We start from the raw sequence: 20697 nt of genomic DNA, 5'->3' as shown, positions 1-20697 counted from the left end.
GGGATCATGACCTGAGCCGAAGGCAGTCGCTTAACCAACTGAGCCACCCAGGCGCCCTACACTAATGATTCTTGATGAGCTGTGTGTGATCTTAGTAAATGACAAGAGAGGGTTGCTATTTTGTTAGCCCAACTCTGGAGTGAAGAAGTCTTTTGTCTCTGCATAAACTCTCCCACCACCCCAGGGCTGCTCTCCTCAGGGTTAAAAATATATTTATTCCTTATGAAGTTTTAGATGACCAAGTATTTGTTAGCCAGGGTTTTAACAATATGAATAAAAGAGAAGCAGCATAGTCTAGTGTTTCATATTCTGAGGTTTCTAGAATTGCACTACATGGTAGAGTTACATCTTACACAGGGATTTGCTGCATAAGAGATAAAATCTCAGAAAGTCCAAATTGCCTCTAATTGCCAATAAACCAATACCGAACCATCTCTCAATCCAAACTGCCAGTTTTTCCTCAAAAACTGTAATAGAGGGGCGCCTGGGTGACTCAGTCGTTAAGTGTCTGCCTTGGGCTCAGGTCATGATCCCAGGGTCCTGGGACCGAGCCCCACATCAGGCTCCTTGCTCCGCGGGAAGCCTGCTTCTCTCTCTCCCACTCCCCCTGCTTGTGTTCCCTCTCTCGCTGTGTCTCTCTGTCAAAAAAACAAATAAAATCTTAAAAAAAAAAAAAAACTGTAATAGATCACTGCTTCTACAGCACAGCACTGGCTAAAGTGCTTTTTTTTTGCAATTAGGGATAATGTCTGTATGAAAAAATATGTATCTTTAAATATCTGAATCACACTGAGCAAGGCAAGATGGTCATCCTAAGAGGCATGCAGAGACTGGAAATAGCAGATTTAAGTTTGCCACATCATACCTCAGGACATAGAATATTCTGTAGAATGGCAAGTGGAATCACCGGCTCAATGTATATGACTGTTCTCTTACTTATTTTTCTTTATTTTTTGCAGTTCAAATACCTGAATTTGCATAGGTTAAACGTGCATATGCTATAACTTGAATCATTTAAGTTAAAAATATCCTTGAGAAACTAGCATAGTCAACATGGTCTAATGCAACAGTTAAATATATGTATCTCTTAAGTTAGAAAACTTGCTGAAGTGCTTGCTCTATGCTTTACTAGGTCACTGTGCAACTTTATGCAATTCACCTAACTTTCCCCTAAGCCTCAATTTTCTCATTTGCAAATGAGATTCACTTCACAGAGATGTAATGAGCATTACATCACATAATACATGAAAAATATTAGATCCATTTTGTATATATGTAGTACATAGACATGCATGTTAGAAAGGACAGAATATGTATTTCTGAAATTTTCTAACTTTTGTGTATTTTCTAACATTTTAATGTTCATTCTTTAATGTTCATTCTTCTATCCCAGAGGATAAACAATAAGTCATAATTAATATGGTACTGGTAGTCACAGAACAAACCATACACCTTTAAGAAAAGTTTTCTAAACAAACAAACAAAAAAAACCAACTAGTGATGTTCTAATAATGTAATAATGCCTTCTTACCTGAAGGAACTTCTTCACATCAGCAATAATTTCTCTGAAGACAAACTGGTCTTTCTGAACCTCAAACCATCCCAGTTTAGTGATTTTAGCAATGACCTGAATTAGAGCTTGGATAACAAAGGGTACCAGCTTGGGTTGTGATGCCACATAATTAAGAATGTAGTTTCCTGTAAGAAAATATTCTGTGATCATTTGAACTTTTCAGTAACATAATGTGAATCATGTGAAGAAAAACAGCTGGTAATTACATATTCTTTGACAAAAAGTTAATCCCTTTCTCTAAGATATATACTTATTTAAATAGTCATTTTTGCTACAAGCCTTATTGGGAAAAAGGAAATTTGCTCCGATTCAATTTATATATTAGGGGATAATTTGAGTATAATGAGAATGTCACTTTTGTTTTTGCATGATTTCATGTAGAAAAAACTGCCATGTGAATACAGAAAACTGCAACCAGGCCAAATGAAGCAAACCATATACAGGATGCACAGACCTCAAACATCTAGTAACTATCTCAGGTTCACCTTATGTGTTATCAGCCTCATGCATCCTTATCTGGTTTTATACTTTTCCAAACTATTTCAGATCACCTTCCTTCCATCACTTCATTATAACTCACAAACTGTAACCCTTCTGAAGTCTACACCCAAAAACAAAATTCAGGTCTTCTTCAAGATTAAATGCTTATTTATTCTACTATTTAAGTATTTCTTAACCATTTAAAATGTGTAAAACTCTACTAAACCTTTTATTAGATTTCTTTTTTTTTAATGTGTCACTGACGAAGTGTCTGAGTTTTATTTCCATATCCCATTTCTCTCATGAGCCCTATGATTTTATTGCATAACAATGCATAGCACAGTCACTTCTACGGATGCATATATCTTATTATAGCAAAACTGACTGTACGCTATCCTGTTTAAGTGGCATAAAAGATACAAATAGTACAGTATGATAAAATAAGTATATAAGTTAGGAAAAGTACGAACAGAATAGTAAATTAAAACTTGGAACAAAGTAGATACACCAAGATCGTTTAAAGTGGGTAGCAAAGTCAGCTATGAGCTTCCTAGTGGATTGAATAATTGGTAACAAATATGCCAGAAGTCTAACGGGAAAATAAAGGAAACAAATTTTTAAAAAGGAAAAGATTCCATTTCTACTTTGGCCCCAAAGGCCAACATGCCATTAGGGTAAAGAGTGAAGAAAAGGTAAATACCTCAATATTTAACTAAAAATAGCTTTAATGGAAATAGCTGTAGTGAGATTCTTGACATTAAAAAAAAATTCTCATGACTCAACCTTAATTTTTATTAACAACAAGATTATATAGTTATGCAAATAAAAAAATTAAATCTTTTTTTAAAAGATTTTATTTATTTGAGAGGAAGAGAGAGAGGAAAGGAGAGGCTCCATCCCAGGGACCTGGGATCATTACTTTAACTGACATGCCAATTATTCTACTGACACGTCAGACATGTCATGACAAACATTCTAATCTACTTGCAGGAATAAGAGCAGTAGGTTAAACCAAAGAAACTCATAAAGGGAACACATCATTTGTTGCTTGGAATTGTTTTCTAAGTTTCTACTTTTCTTTTTTCCAAATTTCCTTTAAAGCATGTTCCTCTTTTTATTTAAGTATTTATTTAAAAAAATAAGTCAAATAGACCATCTGACAATAGGCCTATATCTTTTAAATAAACTGAATCAGTAATTATTCTGCACCAGGCCCTGATGGGTTCACTGGTGGGTCCTACCAACATTTAAGGAAGAAATTATATCAATTATCTTCAATCTCTTCCAGAAGACAGAAGCAAGAGAATTCCTTCTAACCAACTCTATGAGGCCAGCACTATCCTAATAACAAATCCAGACAAAGATGTTATTAAGATAAGAAACTACAGACCAATATCTCTCATCAACATAAAGAAAAATCCTCAACAAATTATTAGCACATTGAATCCAACAATGCATAAAAAGAATTATATACCCCAACCAAGTGGGATTTCTCCCAGGTTATGCAAGTCTAGTTCAACATTTGAAAATCAATTAATGTTATTAAGAGAGGAAAGAAGAAAAATCACATGATCATATTATTAGATGCAGAAAAAGCATTTAACAAAATCCAATGGCCATTTATAATAAAAACTCTCAGCAGACTAGGAACCGAGGGGAACTTTCTCAACTTGAAAAAGAATGTTACAAAAAACCTAAAGCTGATGGATGAAACCACAGAAGAACTAAATAAATGGAGAGAGATTCCATGTTCATGGGTAAGACGGCTCAACATTGTCAAGCTGTCGGTTCTTCCCAACCTGATCTGTAGATTCAACACAATCCAAATCAAAATCCCAGTAAGTTATTTTGTAAACATTTACAAGCTGATTCTAAAGTTTACATAGAGAGGCAAATGACCTAGAATACCCACCACAATACTGAAGGAGAAGAACAAAGCTGGAGGTCTGATACTACCCAGCTTCAAGATTTATTATAAAGCTACAGCACTCAAGACAGTGCGGTACTGGTGAAAGAACAAATAGCTCAATGGAACAGAGCGGAGAGCCCAGAAAAAGACACACATGAATACAGTCAACTAATCTTTGACAAAGGGACAAAGGCAAAAAAGAATGAAGACAGTCTTTTCAACAAATGGTGCCAGAACAACTGGACACCCACATGCAAATAAACGAATCTAGACAGACCTTACACTCTTCACAAAAATCAACTCGAAATGGATCACAGTCCTAAATGTAAAGCACAAAACTATAAAAACTCCTAGAAGACAACACAGGAAAAAAACCTAGATCATCTTGGGTTTGCAATGACTTTTTGCACACAACAACAAAGGCACACTCCATGAAAAAAACAGTGATAATTTGGACTCAGTTAAAATGTAAAACTTTTGCTCTGGGAGAAACATCAAGAGAATGAGAAGACAAGCCACAGACTGGAAGAAAAATCTTTGCAAAAGACTAATCTGATAAAGGACTGCTATCTAAAATATACAAAAACTTAAAACTCAACCATAAGAAAACAACCTGATTTAAAAATGGGCAAAAGACTTAGACACATCATCAAAGAAAATATACAGATGGTAAATAAACGAATGAAAAGATGTTCAATCATATGTCATCAGGGAACTGCAAATTAAAACAGTAAGATACACACCTACTAGAACAGCCCAAATTCAAAACATTGAAAATACCAAATGTTAGCAAGAACGTGGAGCAACAGGAACTCTCATTCATTGCAGATGGGAATGCAAAATGGTACAGCCACTCTGGAAGACAGCGTGATGATTCTTTACAGAATTAAACACACTCTTACCATACAATCTAGCAATCACTCTCCTTAGTATTTACCCAAACGAGTTGAACTTATGTCCACACAAAAATCTGCTTTAAGCTTTATTCATAATTGCCAAAACGTGGAAGAAATCAAGTAGGTGAACGAATAAATTGCAGTACATCCAGACAATAGCATATCATTTAGTGCTAAAAAGAAACGAGCTACCAAGCCATGAAAAGACATGGGAGAAGGTTAAATGCATATTACTAAGTAAAAGAAGCCAATCTGAAAAGGCTACACATTATATGAGTCCAACCACATGACATTCTGGAAAAGGCAAAACTATGCAAACAGTAAAAAGATCAATGGTTGTCAGAGGTTAGAAGGGAGGGAGGGATGAATAGGTGGCACACAGGATTTTTGGGGGCAGTGAAACTATTCTGTAGACTATTATAATGGGGGATATATGTCCTTATACATTTATGCAACCCACAGAATGCATAATACCAAGAGCGAACCCTAATATAAACTATGGACTTTGGGTAATGATCATGTGTCAATGTAGGTTCATCAATTATATCTAATGTACCTCTGGTGCAGGACACTAATAATGGAAGAGGCTATACATGTGTGGGGGACAGAGGGTATGAAAACTCTACTTTCTGCTCAATTTTAAAACTGCTCTAAAAAAATAAAATCTATTTAAAGTGTGTGTGTGTGTGTATATACATAAGTCAAATAAAATCACGACGTTGTATGTGTTAGTTTTATAATGTTTGGACTCTAATTTTTAAAACTGTAAATTTGTTTTGCTTCCTTAAGCACACAAGTCCATGAACACATGGATAAATCCTCCTCTAGGCTTTCTGCAGTCTATGATTCTGGGTCCTTAAAGAAAAGTATTAGTCAAATATATGAGGCAAATGACATGTCATTGTGTGATTTGATCATTCAAAAATCAGGCTTAAAATCCATCATACATACACATTTTAATTCTTCTGATACACAAATACAAATAATGTGAACCTTGAGGCTGGAGAGCATATATGAATCAACAGTTCATTTCTACTATGAACAAAGATAACTGAAAAAAAAATCCCATAGCTCAATTATTAGACTTCTGTCCATATGAAAAGCAAACACATACATACACAGATACACACACACACACAAATCTTAAAATACATTATTTCTGAAAAATATACTGCTACTTCATAGAATCAGTTTTCCAACTACACGAAGTTCCAAATATTATTCTTCCATATACACATTATCTTCCTAATAAGTAGGAAACTGCTTTTGATTTTACATGCATCCCAAATGATTTTGTATAGCATCCTGAGAAATAAATGGAGAGTTGACTTCTTCCCTATCGTTCAGTTGCAAATGAAGTTAAGACAATGGCTAAGAGCATAAAATCCACACAGATTGTTTGGATTTGAATCACCGCTCTACTTCTGAGCTGTGTGATCTTGGGCACACTACAGAGCCTATCAAATCTAATTTCCTCGTTTATAAAATGAGGATAATAAGAGCACCCACTTCATAAATGTGGTGGATAAAATGAGATAGTACAAATCTTACCAACAGTACACATAATAAAATGCTAGTTATTATTTATTATTAAACTAAACAAATGCTTTTTTGATTATACATTGTTGTACAACACATCATTGTTCATCACTAGATGGGTAAAGGAGACCTGACAACTCATCTTCAAAAAATAACAGAATTTTAAATAACTTGTATCCCTGTTAACAGTTTAACATATTTAAAAGGAAAAAATTATTTTGAAATACAATGTTAAATAATGTAACATTGTGTGTCAACTATACTTCAATAAAAAATAAAGTGCAATTTTATAAAAAAAAGCATAATAAACCACTTACTGATATCTACCCTCTGTTCAACTGGCAAAGGACTGACTCGGCTAACAAGTTTTGAAAGACATGTTGCTGCAAGGAGCTGAGCATAGGATGTCTGTAAAGAATAATAAATTTTATTTATTATTATCACAAATGAAATTAGAATCATCAAAACACTGACAGGAACTTTTCCTAAGCAATAATGGAAATTTTTCTGGTTTTCCAAGCTGGCAGATTTACAATGAATAAAGTATATATACAAATATACACATATATGTATACAATTTCTCATAAGGGTTCAGTCATTGAGGAAGGTGTAGGTCACTTTTTCACACAGCAGCAAATAATCGAGAGAAAAAAATTATTTTGAGCAAGTTCAAATAAAATACTCTTACCATGTCTACACAGTCCTGTATGTTCTGGCCTCTGATTATCTCTTCCAATTCACCTGGTTCCACTCTTCACTATCGTCTGATGACAATAGCTTGTCTTTTAGCCCCTCTGAATGCCTTTCCCACCTTGACCTCCCCACTCCTTCAGATCCATGTCTTACTGTATTGTATCCTCTTTGGCCACAAATTGTCTTAACTTAATAGTATACTCAATTCATCAAAATTTGGTCCAGTTATCCACTATACCTCCAGTAATTTCTTGTAAAAATAGTCCTTCTTTCTTTTTTTTCTCTTGACTAGATGTCAGCAAACTAAGGCCCGTGGATCAAATCCTATCTGTTTTTGCAAGGTCCGTGGGGTATGAATGGTTTTTACTATTTTAAACAGTCAGGGGAAAAATAAAAATAATATTTTGTGATATGTGAAAAATATATGAAATCCAAATTTCAGTGTCCATAAACAAACACAAAACATAGCCATGATCATATTGTCGATGGCTGCTTTCATGCTATGACAGCAGAGTTGAATAGTTGAGACAGACTGTATGTGGCACTCATTGCCTCCTGCTGCTGAATGCATTATATACTGCAATAATATAGTTATAATTCCACAGCACCTAGAGTGCCATGGGTATTGCCATGACATGTACCTTTGATTATTACCAGTGCATAACCATCATGTCAAAACAAGATAAAAGCAGATTTCAAGTATCTAACTTTTAAGGCACAGTTGAGTTTGAATTATTGTTATTGAATTAGATAGCAGAGCAATGTGCTCTTTATGCAATGGCACTACAGCTGTCCTAAAAGACTATAATATATGTTGACAATATCAGACTAAGTATTCATGACAATGTTCCTAACTCACAGGAAATCAACAGTCAGAAAAAGTAGAAAATTAGAAGAGTATCTCATCTCAGTGGAATTTCCTCACAAAAATAAAATGGGACTAAGACCAAAGTTCTGAAGAGACTTGTTTGTTAGCCAAGCAAGGAAAGTCATTTACCAATGGAGAATTAATTAAAATCACCATCACTTTATTGTAGTAGCGAAATTATATATGCAGAGAAGATAAACCTCAAACTACTAGCCTTTCAATGAGAACAATGCTCAAACAGCTGAAGACATGGGAGCAACATCAAAAGTCAATTTCAAACAAGGCAAATGATTTGGAGGTTCTCTTTAGTTCCTAACGAGCTGACAGATGTGCTAATTCTGCCTATTCTGTTACCAATATTATATTATCCATTTATTCCAGAAGTCAATGCTAAGTCTGAAGTGACTAAAGACCTCTATGAAGAGTCTATGTGGAACTTTATGGCCAGAAATATTTTCAAAGAAGTTGAGAAAACACTAATTGTGTACAACCTGAAGCAGTATCTGCTAAGATGTGTCACAAGTGGTGGTAAAAATATATGGAACAGAAAAGGGCTTAGCTGTACAAATTTACAAAGCTTATAAAAATGTAAGAGTCTCAAACCTATGGTTATTCATTATGTTCTTCATCAGTAGATACTCTGTAGTAAATTATTTGAGTCTACTATGTGTTAATGAATCAGTGGTGTTAATAGTAGACTTCAATTCACTTTTGTGAACTTATCTTCAGTTCTGTGAATTTGTGTCAGAAATATAAGCTGAAAGTCCTGACTTGCCCCACCACACCATAGTTCAAAGCTTAGCAGTAGTAAAGTTTTATCACAATTTTTTTTAGCTCGGGGCTGAGACTGAAATTTTTCTGAGAAGAACCACTATTGTTGCATGCTAAAAGGCTTTTAAAATTAGCTTTTGCTGCAGACTTGATAATGTAATTTAATGAATTCAACCTAAAGTTACAAAATTGCCTAAAAGGCAAACGAGTGCTTAGTACTTACATTACAAAACTTATAATTCAGTAAAGTCATTTCAATAATAACTAACATTTTTTCGATCACAACTAGTAGTAAGCTGCTTTATACACTTTCCACACTATCAAAAGTTAAAACAAATAGGAAGATCTCTATCCCTGAGTATATTTTCTGAGCTCAAACTACACTTCCAGCAGCATTTTTCAGACCCTGATACAAGTGCAAAGGAAATTTCCATATTTTAAAATCCATTTAACTGAGTAACTGAGGAGCTTCCACCTAACCTTCAATTGGATGTGATTAATCTGCAATGTAATGACATTCTGAAAGGCAAACATCAAGAGAAGTTTCAACAGAATTCTATAAATGCCTTCTAAGTGATGAATATGCTTAATTAAAATCATATCTTATGGATTGATATCAACATTTGGCAATATCTATCTATGTGAAAAGACATTTTCAAAGATAAAATATAAAAAATCTCATTACAGATGAGTATTAACACATGAACATTTACAATCAACATGGATGACAGAAATATTAACTTTGAACCCCAATTAAGTCAAATGTTATCTCCAAAAGAACAGTTTCATTCTTTTGACTATTAGATCTGTATTACAAAAAAACTGTACTCAATTATTATACTTTTAAGTTTCATCAACAAAACTTTATGGAAATCTGTTTTCTCTCTTCTTAGAGATGTACTTACAAAATATCCTTGATTTAGCCTCTTGGCCCGCAAAGTCTAAAATCTTTACAATCTGGCCCTTTACAAAAAAAGTTTGTTGACCTCTGCTCTAGCCCCTACAGTCTCCTACTGTAGCAATACCCTATCATTTTACAGCTATTTTTTACACATTTATGCCTCTTCAACTGAACTATGAGTTATTTTAATGCATGTACATAAAGCAAGTAGGTAGTACTATACCTGGTTTTACATTTAAGTATTTGCTACATGACTACTGAGTGAATGGCTAAGTATCTCTAGAAGGGAGGCAGGCAAGAGGTAATCAGCATTCCTGTGAACCATTCCTTCATGTTTTAGAGTTAATTACAACCTGCCTCTCTTACCTGAAATTTTTTTTTAAAAAAAAGCTCTTAGTCAACTTTCTAAAAATACAACCTTTGCCCACCACTGATATGAGATATCAAAAGGGGTCAAGACGAATGAAGAAACTATTTCAATTCACGCCTATTTCTACCTCTTGGGCTCTCTTCTGAAGTTTGCTCTCCAGATTTTCCAATTCTTTCTATGATTAATCTCTTTGACAGTGAAGTAAACTATAACAAAAAGACATGCGTAATATCTATCAATTATCATTGCTAACCTACACAAGTTCATTAACACTGACATGTATCTACTGATCTTTCATGGTTAATCGCTGTTATCAAATACTTACTGTTCCTTGTTCTAATAAAAGTTGACACTTGCTGAGACATTCTGGGCTGTCAATAAGTTCCAGGAGTGCTTTCTCAGCCTCTATTCTTTGTGTAAGATCAGTCCCTATGTAGAGATGAGTACATAACACTTCCAATTCAGCCAAGCTCTTGGGAAGAAAAAAAAAAAAATTAACATTTTACTTGAGTGAAAGACAAAAATAAGGTATACATAATAAATACAGGAATCGAGGGATGCAAATATCATGCCTGAATTCATCAATTCAATAAATACTTACTGAGCTACCACTACTTACTAGGGGTCACAGTGGTGAACAAAAAAGGCCTATCTCCTATCGCCAAGTTATTTATTTATAAATTGACAGTACTGTAGTGGAAAAGTAAGAGTATAGAAAGAGAAGGACTTGCTTAATCCAAGGAGTTTAAAAGGCTTGCCTGAAGTAGTAACATTTATCCTAAAAGGGTGAGCCAGATGAAAAAAGACTAGACAGGAGTCCAGGCAGAGAAGTAGTGTTTACCAGGGCCCAGAACAGAGCGTAATCATTTTGAGGTATTAAAAGGTCAATGTCCCTGGTAGACAGCAAGGAGGAGATGCCAAACGAAGCTGAAGAGATAGGTGGGGGGAATTATCATGAGCAAGATGCAGACACTATGTCAATTACATTATTTCTCAAATTATCAGAATTTCAATGGTTCCATCCATAAAAAAGCAAAGATAATTATAAATATACACTGATTTGGGGTTTCTGAACTAATGACTCATAGTGCTGCAGGCAAACTCTGTCATGATTTTCAGGAACTATGACCTAACCCCATGTTATTTCTAGCAGTGTAATAACTGGTTATCATGTTGTAGGCTCCTATTTTATAAGCACAAAGAATAATTTATTCTGTTTATAAATATAATTTCATCTGAAGATATAAAACATGGATAAGATCTGGAAAAAAAAAATGAGATCAGCATTCTTGTTAGCTTAACACAGTTTTTGTTAAAGGCCCCTGACTAAAACAAACTACTTCACTTTGAACTTGAATTAGAGAGAATTCTTTGGAGGACAAAAAAAAAAAAAAAATGGCACAGATTTCAATATCAGGTAGTCATATGAAGGTAATGGGATATTCCTAAAGAAATGCCATTTTTTATCCTTTCTGGCCTGAATTTTTATGTGGCAGCCTTAGAACTACACTAGTCCAAACATTCTCTCAAAAACATATATCTTTGCCTAACATGAATGCACACAAAACACTGAAATGAGACCTCCTCTAGCTCCTTTATTCTTCTCACTTCTCTTTCCTTCTTAGCTCCTTTATGGCATTTTCCATTTTCTAACCAGGTCACAGCCCAAAATCTCAGACTTGGGAAATTTCTGCTAGAATGAAAGATAAAGAGAAGGTTTCAAATGAATAAATTAAGATAAAGGACCTCAAGTGCGCCACCTTTTCAACATTTCCCCCACCTAGACTGGCCCAACAAGCCCTCAGAGTACTGCTCCATAATGCTCATAATATTAAAATGCATAGAAAATTTATGGTTCATGAATACATATGAATTTCCATATTTTCTCCAAGGGTAAGAAATACAAAAATAGAAAGAGCTACCTTTTTCCCCCCTCTCCTGACTCATGATCAACCTTAGAAGTCTTTTCCTTCATCTAATAAACTTGAAGGGCTGAATTTTAGAACTGGTAATACCCAGAATGATTTAATGATAAACTGATCCTGCTGTCAAGCATTCATCGAGGCCTAAGAGTCTCTGAAGAAGTAGATTTTGAATTCAAAAAGAATTGGGCCAGAAATAGTGACAAGACCTAACTGTTTAAAAGCAAAAGGCAGCAAAAAAGTAAGACTCAAACCTATCTTTTGGTTTGTTTGGAGAATTAAATGAGTAAGGGTCACGTAACTTCTGGCACAGAGTATACCCTATGAAGGTTAGTTGTTTATTATTATTATGACTTAATAACATTGTAATGGGTGGAACTGTATCCCCCTAAAATATATGCCCAATTCCTAACCCTGGTACCTTTGAATGTGTCCTTATTTGGAAATAAAGGTAATTGCAAATCCTTAAATTAAGGATCTTAATGACACCATCCTGGATTTAGGGTGGGCCCTAAGTCTAATGACTCATAAAAGAAAGGAGAAGTACATGTGAGATGCAGAGACACAGAGATACACAAAGGAGGTCATATGAAGGAGGTAAAGACTACAATGATGAATCCACATGCCAAAGTACACCAAAGATTTACCAGCAGCCATCAGAAAGTAGGAGAAAGGCATGGGGCAGTTTCTCCCTCAAGGAGTCCAGAAGGAACCAATACTAGTGACATATTAGTTTCAGACTTCTGGCCTTCATAACTGTAAGACAATAATTTTCTGTTGCTTTAACCCACCCAGTTTGTGGTAATTTGTTACAATAGTACTAGGAAACTAATACAAATATTAATCAATTCAGTGGTACTTAAGTAAACCTATTTGGAAAGATTCCAGAAAAGTTCTGGAGATTATTTTGTCTGTTTTGCTATACTGATTTAAAGAACCTCAACAAAGAACAAATCTGGAGTGAATTCAAATAGTATTGGTTTAAGTCAACAATATTACAAATTACCTTTTTCTTTCCAAAGGTATTTCAAAGTATTAACTGAAAGGCAGTGCAAGATAAAAAGGGAAGGATTTGAACTTTTTCTTAAGAAAGACTGAAAAAAGGGCGGGGGGAATCAAGTCATTCTTTCACTGTGATGATAATAATGAAACACATGCCAGGCATATCAAATCTTTTTGGAGAAAAGGATACACCCACAAAGATCCTTACTCTGGTGGAAAGTCATTATCTAAACATTTAAAACACTTAAATTCACAATGTGGTGAATGCTGACTGACCAAGCAATCTTCTGATTAGCATTGGACTTTCCAGAGAATCTATAAAGAAAGACTTTATTTTTCACAATGAATTGATAAATTTGCATCTTAGTTTTACGCACTGATGTCTACGCATATGGTTAACATTAGAATGCCTTAGAGAAATGGATCCCTTCTCTATTTGCTGACAAATCAGGCTTGAGTTATTAAAGCTCCTGCAAGGCTTAATATCAATATTAGAAGCCCATAAAAATAATTAATAGGTAAAACAAGTAGAATTGGACATCACCTAACCCCCAAAGAATAACTATTAAATATGAACAGACAGCATCCAACTTCCACAGCATGAGACAATGACATAATTCTGCCTTAAAGATCTTCCAAGTTATTCTGAACTCATTTCTAGTCTTCGCACGTGACATACAATTAACCCCTAAGTGATGTGACTTCTTTCTGTACAGTGATTCTCACACATGTACCTATCAATGGGTAGATGCTAAGTAAAACAAAACAAAAAAAAAACAGACAAAAAGCGTATATATTGGAAGGTATTAAAGGAAAAGAAAGCAGATCACAGGTTTTGGCCAGGGAGGGAGGAGAGCAGAACAGGATGGGGGGATGGCAATGGGGGTTTACAAAGGAACAAAAGGAAACTTCGGGGGGTGATGGATATGCTCATTATCTTGATTTTAGTGATGGTTTCACAGGTGTAAACATATGTCAAAACAGCACAATTTAAATATGTGCAGTTTATTGTCAGTTATACCTCAATATTAACCTAAAAAAAAAAAAATAGAATGATGGCTTTTGTTCTAGGGAAAAAATGGCCCCTAATAATAAAAAAATAAATCGATGAGCCACAAAAATCCCACCCCAATTGAATTTAAAACTCTTTTCAATTACTTCTCTATATCTTTCCTGCCATCTGGAATTAAGATTCTTGATTATCATTAATAGAAAACACTTTCATCTTGAAGTTCCTAATTTCCCCGCAAATCTTTGTTTCTTCTTCCCTTCACTACCTTTTCCTGAGCATACCTGAAGGTTTATTCCTGGGTCTCTTGAAACTCCTCCTTCTACATTGAATTAAGATAGTATTTGTTTTTAGAGCTTCATAGTTTACAAAAGTATTTCCATCTTTTATTTTTCAACCAATCCTGAAAAGTAGACTCCTGCAAAGTACATATTTGTAGTACACCCATCTTAAGACAAAAAACAAAACAAAACAAAAAAAAACACTGAGGCTGAGAGATCAAATATATATATATATATATAAGTTGCTTAAGATCAAGTGTGGAATAAATGGTCAATTTTGAGCCAAATAAATACAAGTCTACAGACCTCAAGAACATGTTGTCTCCTTACCACCCTGATTTCTTTACTTCAATCTGCAGGGAGATAAGCAGATGATGTCCTACTCCATACTTTCAACCCTGTCTGCTCACCATCTTTATACCTACCAATTTCTTCCTCTTGGAAATTCAGAAAGATGCTAAAAACAAGCCAAAAATGTCAGAAACTGAACTGAACAGATTTCCACTTCAAGTGGCTCTTTGTTTTCAGTGGTTTCAAAGGTCTAGACCAGGATCTAGATTTATAATTTTGATGTCAGCTTTGTCTCTTCCTTCTCCTTAGCCCCTCCTATATAGTTAAAGAGTTTGGCATTGCCCAAAGAAAAGTCTGGCCTTTACAAACCTCAGATTCTGGAAGGTTAACCTATATCATACCTGACCGGCCTGTTTTTGTTTAGGGGCTGGGAGCTGGGGGATACACACTCCGTAGTCTTAAGTTGGGGGCTGGCCACACCAGAAAGACCAAGTGTGTGTTTTAGGGTAGGGGCTTTGGATCACATTAGTATTAGCCAGCCTAAAGACTGAGATCAATCACGAGGGCAATCAATAGTCAATCATGACTATGTAATGAAGCCCCAGTAAAAAGTTCCCTAGTTTCCAATACTCAATGCATTCTGTCATACATATAGGCTGGGAGAGTACCATGTCCTAAGGAGAGCAAAAGCTTTGTTTTGGAACTCTCCCAGACTCTGCCCTTTGCATCTCTTCTTTTAATCAATTTTAATCTGTGTACTTTCCCAGGAATAAACTGCATGCATATGACAGCTTTCGGTGAATTCACTGAGTCCTTTTGATAAGCTATCAAATCTGAGCGTTCTAGGAAACCCCCAAATATGCAGTTGGTGTCAGAAGTGAGGGCAGTCTTGTGAACTATGCCTTAAACCTCACAGTTTAGCTAATTCCTGGTATATACCTAATTTGTCATAAAATCCTAACAATTCTTTTTAACTCGAGACTCAGACTCAACACCTCTACATGATAGTCATAGACAATAGAGCAATAGAACAGTATTTTCTAACTGTGGCCTCCAGTGCCGGGATTTCTTCAGCAGCTTCTTTGGGAATGAGTAGAAGCTCTAGAATCTACCACTTATTGACCCCAAGCAAATTATTTAACCTTTCTAAACTTCACTTTTGAAACTGCAGGTAGTAATATCCACCTTCCACAATAACCATGAAGAGTAAGGTAGAAAACAGAAAGCTTAACCCAGTGCCTGGCACACAGCAGATCCACAATAAATTGTAAATAATCCCTTCAGTTCGCGATAAATATAAAACACTACATTGGTCTTCTATCTATAGTTTCTCCCATTCAAGTCCATACTGCCATGATCTTTCCCAAACCTCTTTCCCATTATGTTACCATCATGTTCAAATATAACAGTGCACAATCATATCTAGATCAATCGGGTAGCCTGGCTGGGTATGAAGAAACATAGCCATAGTCCCTGGTTCTGGAACAATTCTGAGAGTAAAAAGATGAACCAAATGAGTACTCCAAATTTTTCCTGGCATTATCTCTTGATTCTCATCTCAATCCCTATGTTCTATCTAAAATTCTTTTATCTTACCTATTCCTAACTCTATCTTTCCTCACTCTGCCTTCCTCCCCCCAGTCTGGACTGTCTCCTCTCAAATGATAATCCAGATCCATTGCTTCCTTTGGGACAAAGTATTCTAACTCACTCACAGCTTCCTAACCAGAATGCATGTACCTTGATGGTATGCCTGGCATATTGATCCTCCAGCCCTCCAGGCAGCCAGGCTTTTGGCTGTGAGCAGTTTATGTCAATGAACAAGACAATCACCATTTTTTATGTACGCCATAATGTGAAAAAGATTGTGGAGAAGTGCTCTAACCCACCTTACACAAGTCCACATCTTTACTCATCACCCTAATGGCATAATTTTTGATGAGCTACCCTGGTGAGTAGGGGGACAGTAAGATATTGATATGAAAGAATATGGAATTATGAATTATTAGGCCTACTCTAACTCTACAGCCTTCGGCAAGTCACAACTGTTCTAAGATTCAGTGTCTTCAAGAATAAAATGTATGTATATACATATATGCACACCTCTCAAATTAGTTGTGGGGCTCAAAATCTACAATAAGCATGTGAAAATTCAAAATGCTAAGTACCGGTCATCATTATTAATAAATGTTCCTTGAGTTAACTGGAGAATATGGTCTCATATGCTAGAAATACTTCAAACTGAAAAGTTTCAGAGCTTTTTTTCTGGCTCTCAAAACTGTTTGATATTTTATTTGTCCAACTACACTTTTGAGCTGCTATGAACCAATACAGGTAGTTTTGGCATCAGCAGCTAATTTTTCCAACCCGCTACCTAAGTATGAAGAAGTCTTCCAGGACTGAGGAATTTACTATTATGCATCATCTTTCTAAGGCTGAAAACTTCCAAACTTCCACTACAGTCTTTACTTTCAAGATTTATACCTGAACTATGAACACTTGATTACCTATTTACAACCCCAAAGTCCTCCCTGTAAGTTTCTTCCTGTGAAAATTTCCCAGGGGGCATGTTTACCACAGTGGAAATAAATAACATTATTTTGACCTGGACACCCTCAGAAATGGCAAGGAGTCAAAAGGTAATGTGTGGGGCTCACTATTTCCTGGTCTATAAATCGTGGAGCTGTCAATCACCTGACAGGAGAGTGGATGGTTGGAAAGAAAAGATCCTTTGGAAGAATCAATAAATAAGAAATGAGTCAGTATGACCACAGGCAGTCCGAAGAAGACTACAAGAAGAACTTGACACATAGACACAGTCACCACATTATGAAACTGACTACCCTCCAAGGTCATTCCTGCTATCCACAGCCTCCCCTTCTCTATTCTATTTTATATGAACCTTATGGTCCAGCCAGACCAAACTTCCTGCAGTGTGCCACGTCCTTCCACAATTCTTCACCATCATTCACATGGTCCTTTTGCCTCTATACTCTTCCCCTCCTCTTCACCTGGCTGGCTCCTACAATTCTTTCAAGACCCACTAGACTGCAAGTTCCATGAGAGTAGAAATCATAGTTTTGCTAAAGCTGTCTTCCGTGCCTAGCAAAGTAGGAACTCAATTCATAACTGGACGAACGGAAGCTCAAAGAAACTCAAAACATCTCCTCTGAGAAGCAGAAAAGCTCTGCCTCATTCCTTCTCAAGACACACACACACGGTTGACTGCCCGTCTTCAATGTTCCCATGATATCCTGTGTTTAATTCTACCATATCATTTTTACATGTACTGTAATTATCTGTGAATTCTGTGAAGGCAGGGATGGTAAGATGATGTAATCCTTTAACCCAGAACTGTGCATAGTGCTTGAGACACAGTGGGAGCTCTATAAATGTTTGTTGAATGAATAACTGGATGCACATGCCAGTGCAGCCCGAGAATACATGAGCCTTCCTCCTCAAGCACGGGTCCCATCCTTATCTCCGCGTTCCTCGGGCACGCTGCCCCGGTTTCCTCCTCCAATAAGGTTGCTGCTAAGCACTCCGCAACTCCCTACAGATACAGCCCCCGCCCGATGTAGCCAATTAAAAATCCAACCGCTGCCGCCGTTCCTTCCGGGGGCCCTGGCCCCCTCTCGAACTGCATCCCAACTGTGTGGAGGCTGGCGATGGAGCTGCGGCCAGCGACGCGGCGGGAAGGCTGGTCCGGCCCGGCCAGGCTCCCACCTGCCTGGGCGCCGCCAAAGCAGCCCTTCGCGCCGTGCCCCGCGCAAGAAGTGCGGGCTACCGCGCAGCGGATCCTCAGCATCCGCACCTCCCCGGAGGAGCGAGCTCCGAACCTGGCCCCTGCCCCTCCACCCGCCACCCCCGGGCACGGGCCATCCCCTCCTCGGGCCCGGGCCCGGGCCCGGGGTGGGCAGCCCAGGCCAGTGCCCGAGTCTCCGGCCGGGGCGGGGGCGGGGGCTGGGGCTCCGAGGCGCCGGTCCGAGGCCCGGCGGCCTCCGCCGCCGTCCTCAGCCCTCAGTCTCCAGACCTCAGCGTCCCGCCGGGTTCCAGGGGCGGCGGAGCGGGGACCCGCGGTGCACAGCGCACTGACCTGGAAGTGCAGCGCCATCTTCCCGGGAGGCGGCGCCGGCCGGCCGCCCCGAGTGCCCGAGGGGAGGGAGCGGAGGCGGGCACCGCTGAAGCCCCAGACGCCCGCGGGGTCCCTGCGCCGCTGGCTTGCTCCGCACGTTCGTCGCCTCCGCCGCGCGGCCTCTGCGTTTGAAGCGCTGGACGGGGCGGGGCCTGACGGGATGGGGCGGGGCGACGGAGACGGCGCGCGGGGGGAGGGCCTGAGGGGGCGGGGCCTAGGGAGCAAGGAATCTCAACCGCCCCCAGCACGGAGGTTTGAACCGCTGATGCTACCTCAGGTGGGTCGTAACCTCTGACATCTTTCCTTTGACCCAACCACCACAACCCAACTGTCAGCCATGACCCCTGGCTCTTACATCTCCCACAAACTCTGTTGATCCTGAAGCCTTACAGCACAACTATTGCCCATGGCTTCTGATGCCCCCATCTCCACAATTGTTCTTGTCCCCTGAACACCCACTTGCTGTGCACAATCAGCCATAACCTTGGACTCCTTCATGCCAACTGCTGTCCTTGACCCCTGACTCCCAGAGTCCAACTTCCATTTTCTTTTTAACTTTATTTGGGTTAAAATTAAAATGACAGTGTCTACATGGTGTTTTGTAAAATTCTAGCTCACCTCTTACTACTTCTCGCCTATATTTCATTGAATATGAATTTGTGTTTTACACCAAATGATTCCATTGGAATGAGAATCTATTTGAACAAAAGTAGGTCAAAGTCACTCCTTTCTGGTGCTTTTCGTTTCTTCTTGAAGATTGACCCTTCCAGTTGGGGGCATTGCACTTTAGTGTGAAAAATTACTTTAATACTGCTTATAGTTCAAGTTTACTAGTGACAAATTCAGCCTTTGTTAACATGAATACATCTTTATTTCACCTATATTTTTAAAGGATAGTTTTGCTAGGTATAGAATTCCATTTTGTCTTTTAAAAAATATGTTCTCAGCATTAAAAAAAAAACGTCTTTTTCCTTGATTTCTGGTTACCATTGTTTCTGTTGAGAAGTTAGCCATCTGTCTGATTATGGCTTCTTTAAAGGTAATGCATCTCCCACCTCTGGCTGCTTTAAATTTTTTCTTTCTTTTTTGTCTTTAGCAGTTTGAGTGTGATGTAACTCTGTGTGTGTGTGTGTGTGTGTGTGTGTGTTATCCTGCTTGGGATTCGTAAGGCTTCTTAAATATGAAATCTGATATTTTTATCAGTGTTTGAAAATTCTCTGTATTTCCTTAAATATTGCTTCTGTTCCTCTCTGTCTCTTATCCTTTTGGAACTCCAGTTACATGTATGTTAGACTTTTTTGAGTACTCCGTATGTTTCTTACACTCTTTTCTGTATTTTTTTGTCTTTTTTTTTTTCTCATTGTGTTTTAATCTGCATATTTTTTTACTGACCTGTCACCCATTCAGTAGAAACTCTGGTCTGCTGTGTCTGAGCTGCTACACAACCCCTCTATTGGAATCTTAATTTTAGTTATAATATTTTCAGGTCCAGAATTTTCGTTTGAGTCTTCCCCTTCCATTCTTTAAACAGGTTCTAAGGCTCTGGTGGAATTGTTTATCTTCCCTCTATTTTCTTGAACATTTTAATCATATTGTTTAAAGCCCCTATCAGATAATTCCAATATCTGAATCACCTATGGGTCCTCCTGGGTTTTGGCATTTGGTCTTGTTTTTTAAGCATGCCTTATAATCTCTTATTGAATGTCAGACAGTGTGGTAGAAAAATTGTAGAGACTGTGGATGATATCAGCTTTCTCCAAAGAGGATTAAGTTTTCTTATTGTAGTAGGCAGATAGAATACAAGTGAATCATCTTAATCTGATTGAGACTTGGTTTTAGGCTTTTAAATTCAAGTTTATTTCAGTTTTGCCCTTATTTCTAGGTCATGGTTCTTACCAGATCTTACTAGAGCTTGAAAGCCTGAATATTTGCCTAAGACCCCTCCACCTTGTGGGGCTTGAACTCTAATCCCCATTTCCCCAGTACTGTGAAGCTGCTAAAATCTCTGTTCAACTCTTTAGGCGCTGCTGTTCTGCTGAGTTTCTTAAAGTCTCTTC

The 20697-nt window shown here is 37.6% G+C and overlaps 1 protein-coding gene across 2 annotated transcripts in view; it reads right to left on the bottom strand.

Annotated features, from left to right (window-relative positions):
• Window positions 1-18773, bottom strand: part of RANBP17 (RAN binding protein 17) — a 322877-nt gene extending 304104 nt beyond the window's left edge. For both annotated transcript variants that reach the window (XM_032403702.1, XM_032403703.1), the window contains exons 1-4: window positions 18602-18773; window positions 10326-10472; window positions 6715-6805; window positions 1532-1698 (exon numbers count right to left, since the gene is read on the bottom strand). In XM_032403702.1, coding sequence (XP_032259593.1) covers window positions 1532-1698; window positions 6715-6805; window positions 10326-10472; window positions 18602-18619 — 423 coding nt within the window. In that variant the 5' untranslated portion in view covers window positions 18620-18773. The remainder of the gene's footprint in view (window positions 1-1531; window positions 1699-6714; window positions 6806-10325; window positions 10473-18601) is intronic.
• Window positions 18774-20697: the final 1924 nt, after the last annotated feature.

Source organism: Phoca vitulina, unplaced genomic scaffold, assembly GCF_004348235.1.
Source record: "Phoca vitulina isolate PV1807 unplaced genomic scaffold, GSC_HSeal_1.0 scaffold6, whole genome shotgun sequence".
Taxonomy (NCBI): Eukaryota; Metazoa; Chordata; class Mammalia; order Carnivora; family Phocidae; genus Phoca; species Phoca vitulina.
The sequence above is the reverse complement of the archived record's forward strand: the minus strand, read 5'-3'. Positions and strand labels throughout refer to the sequence as shown.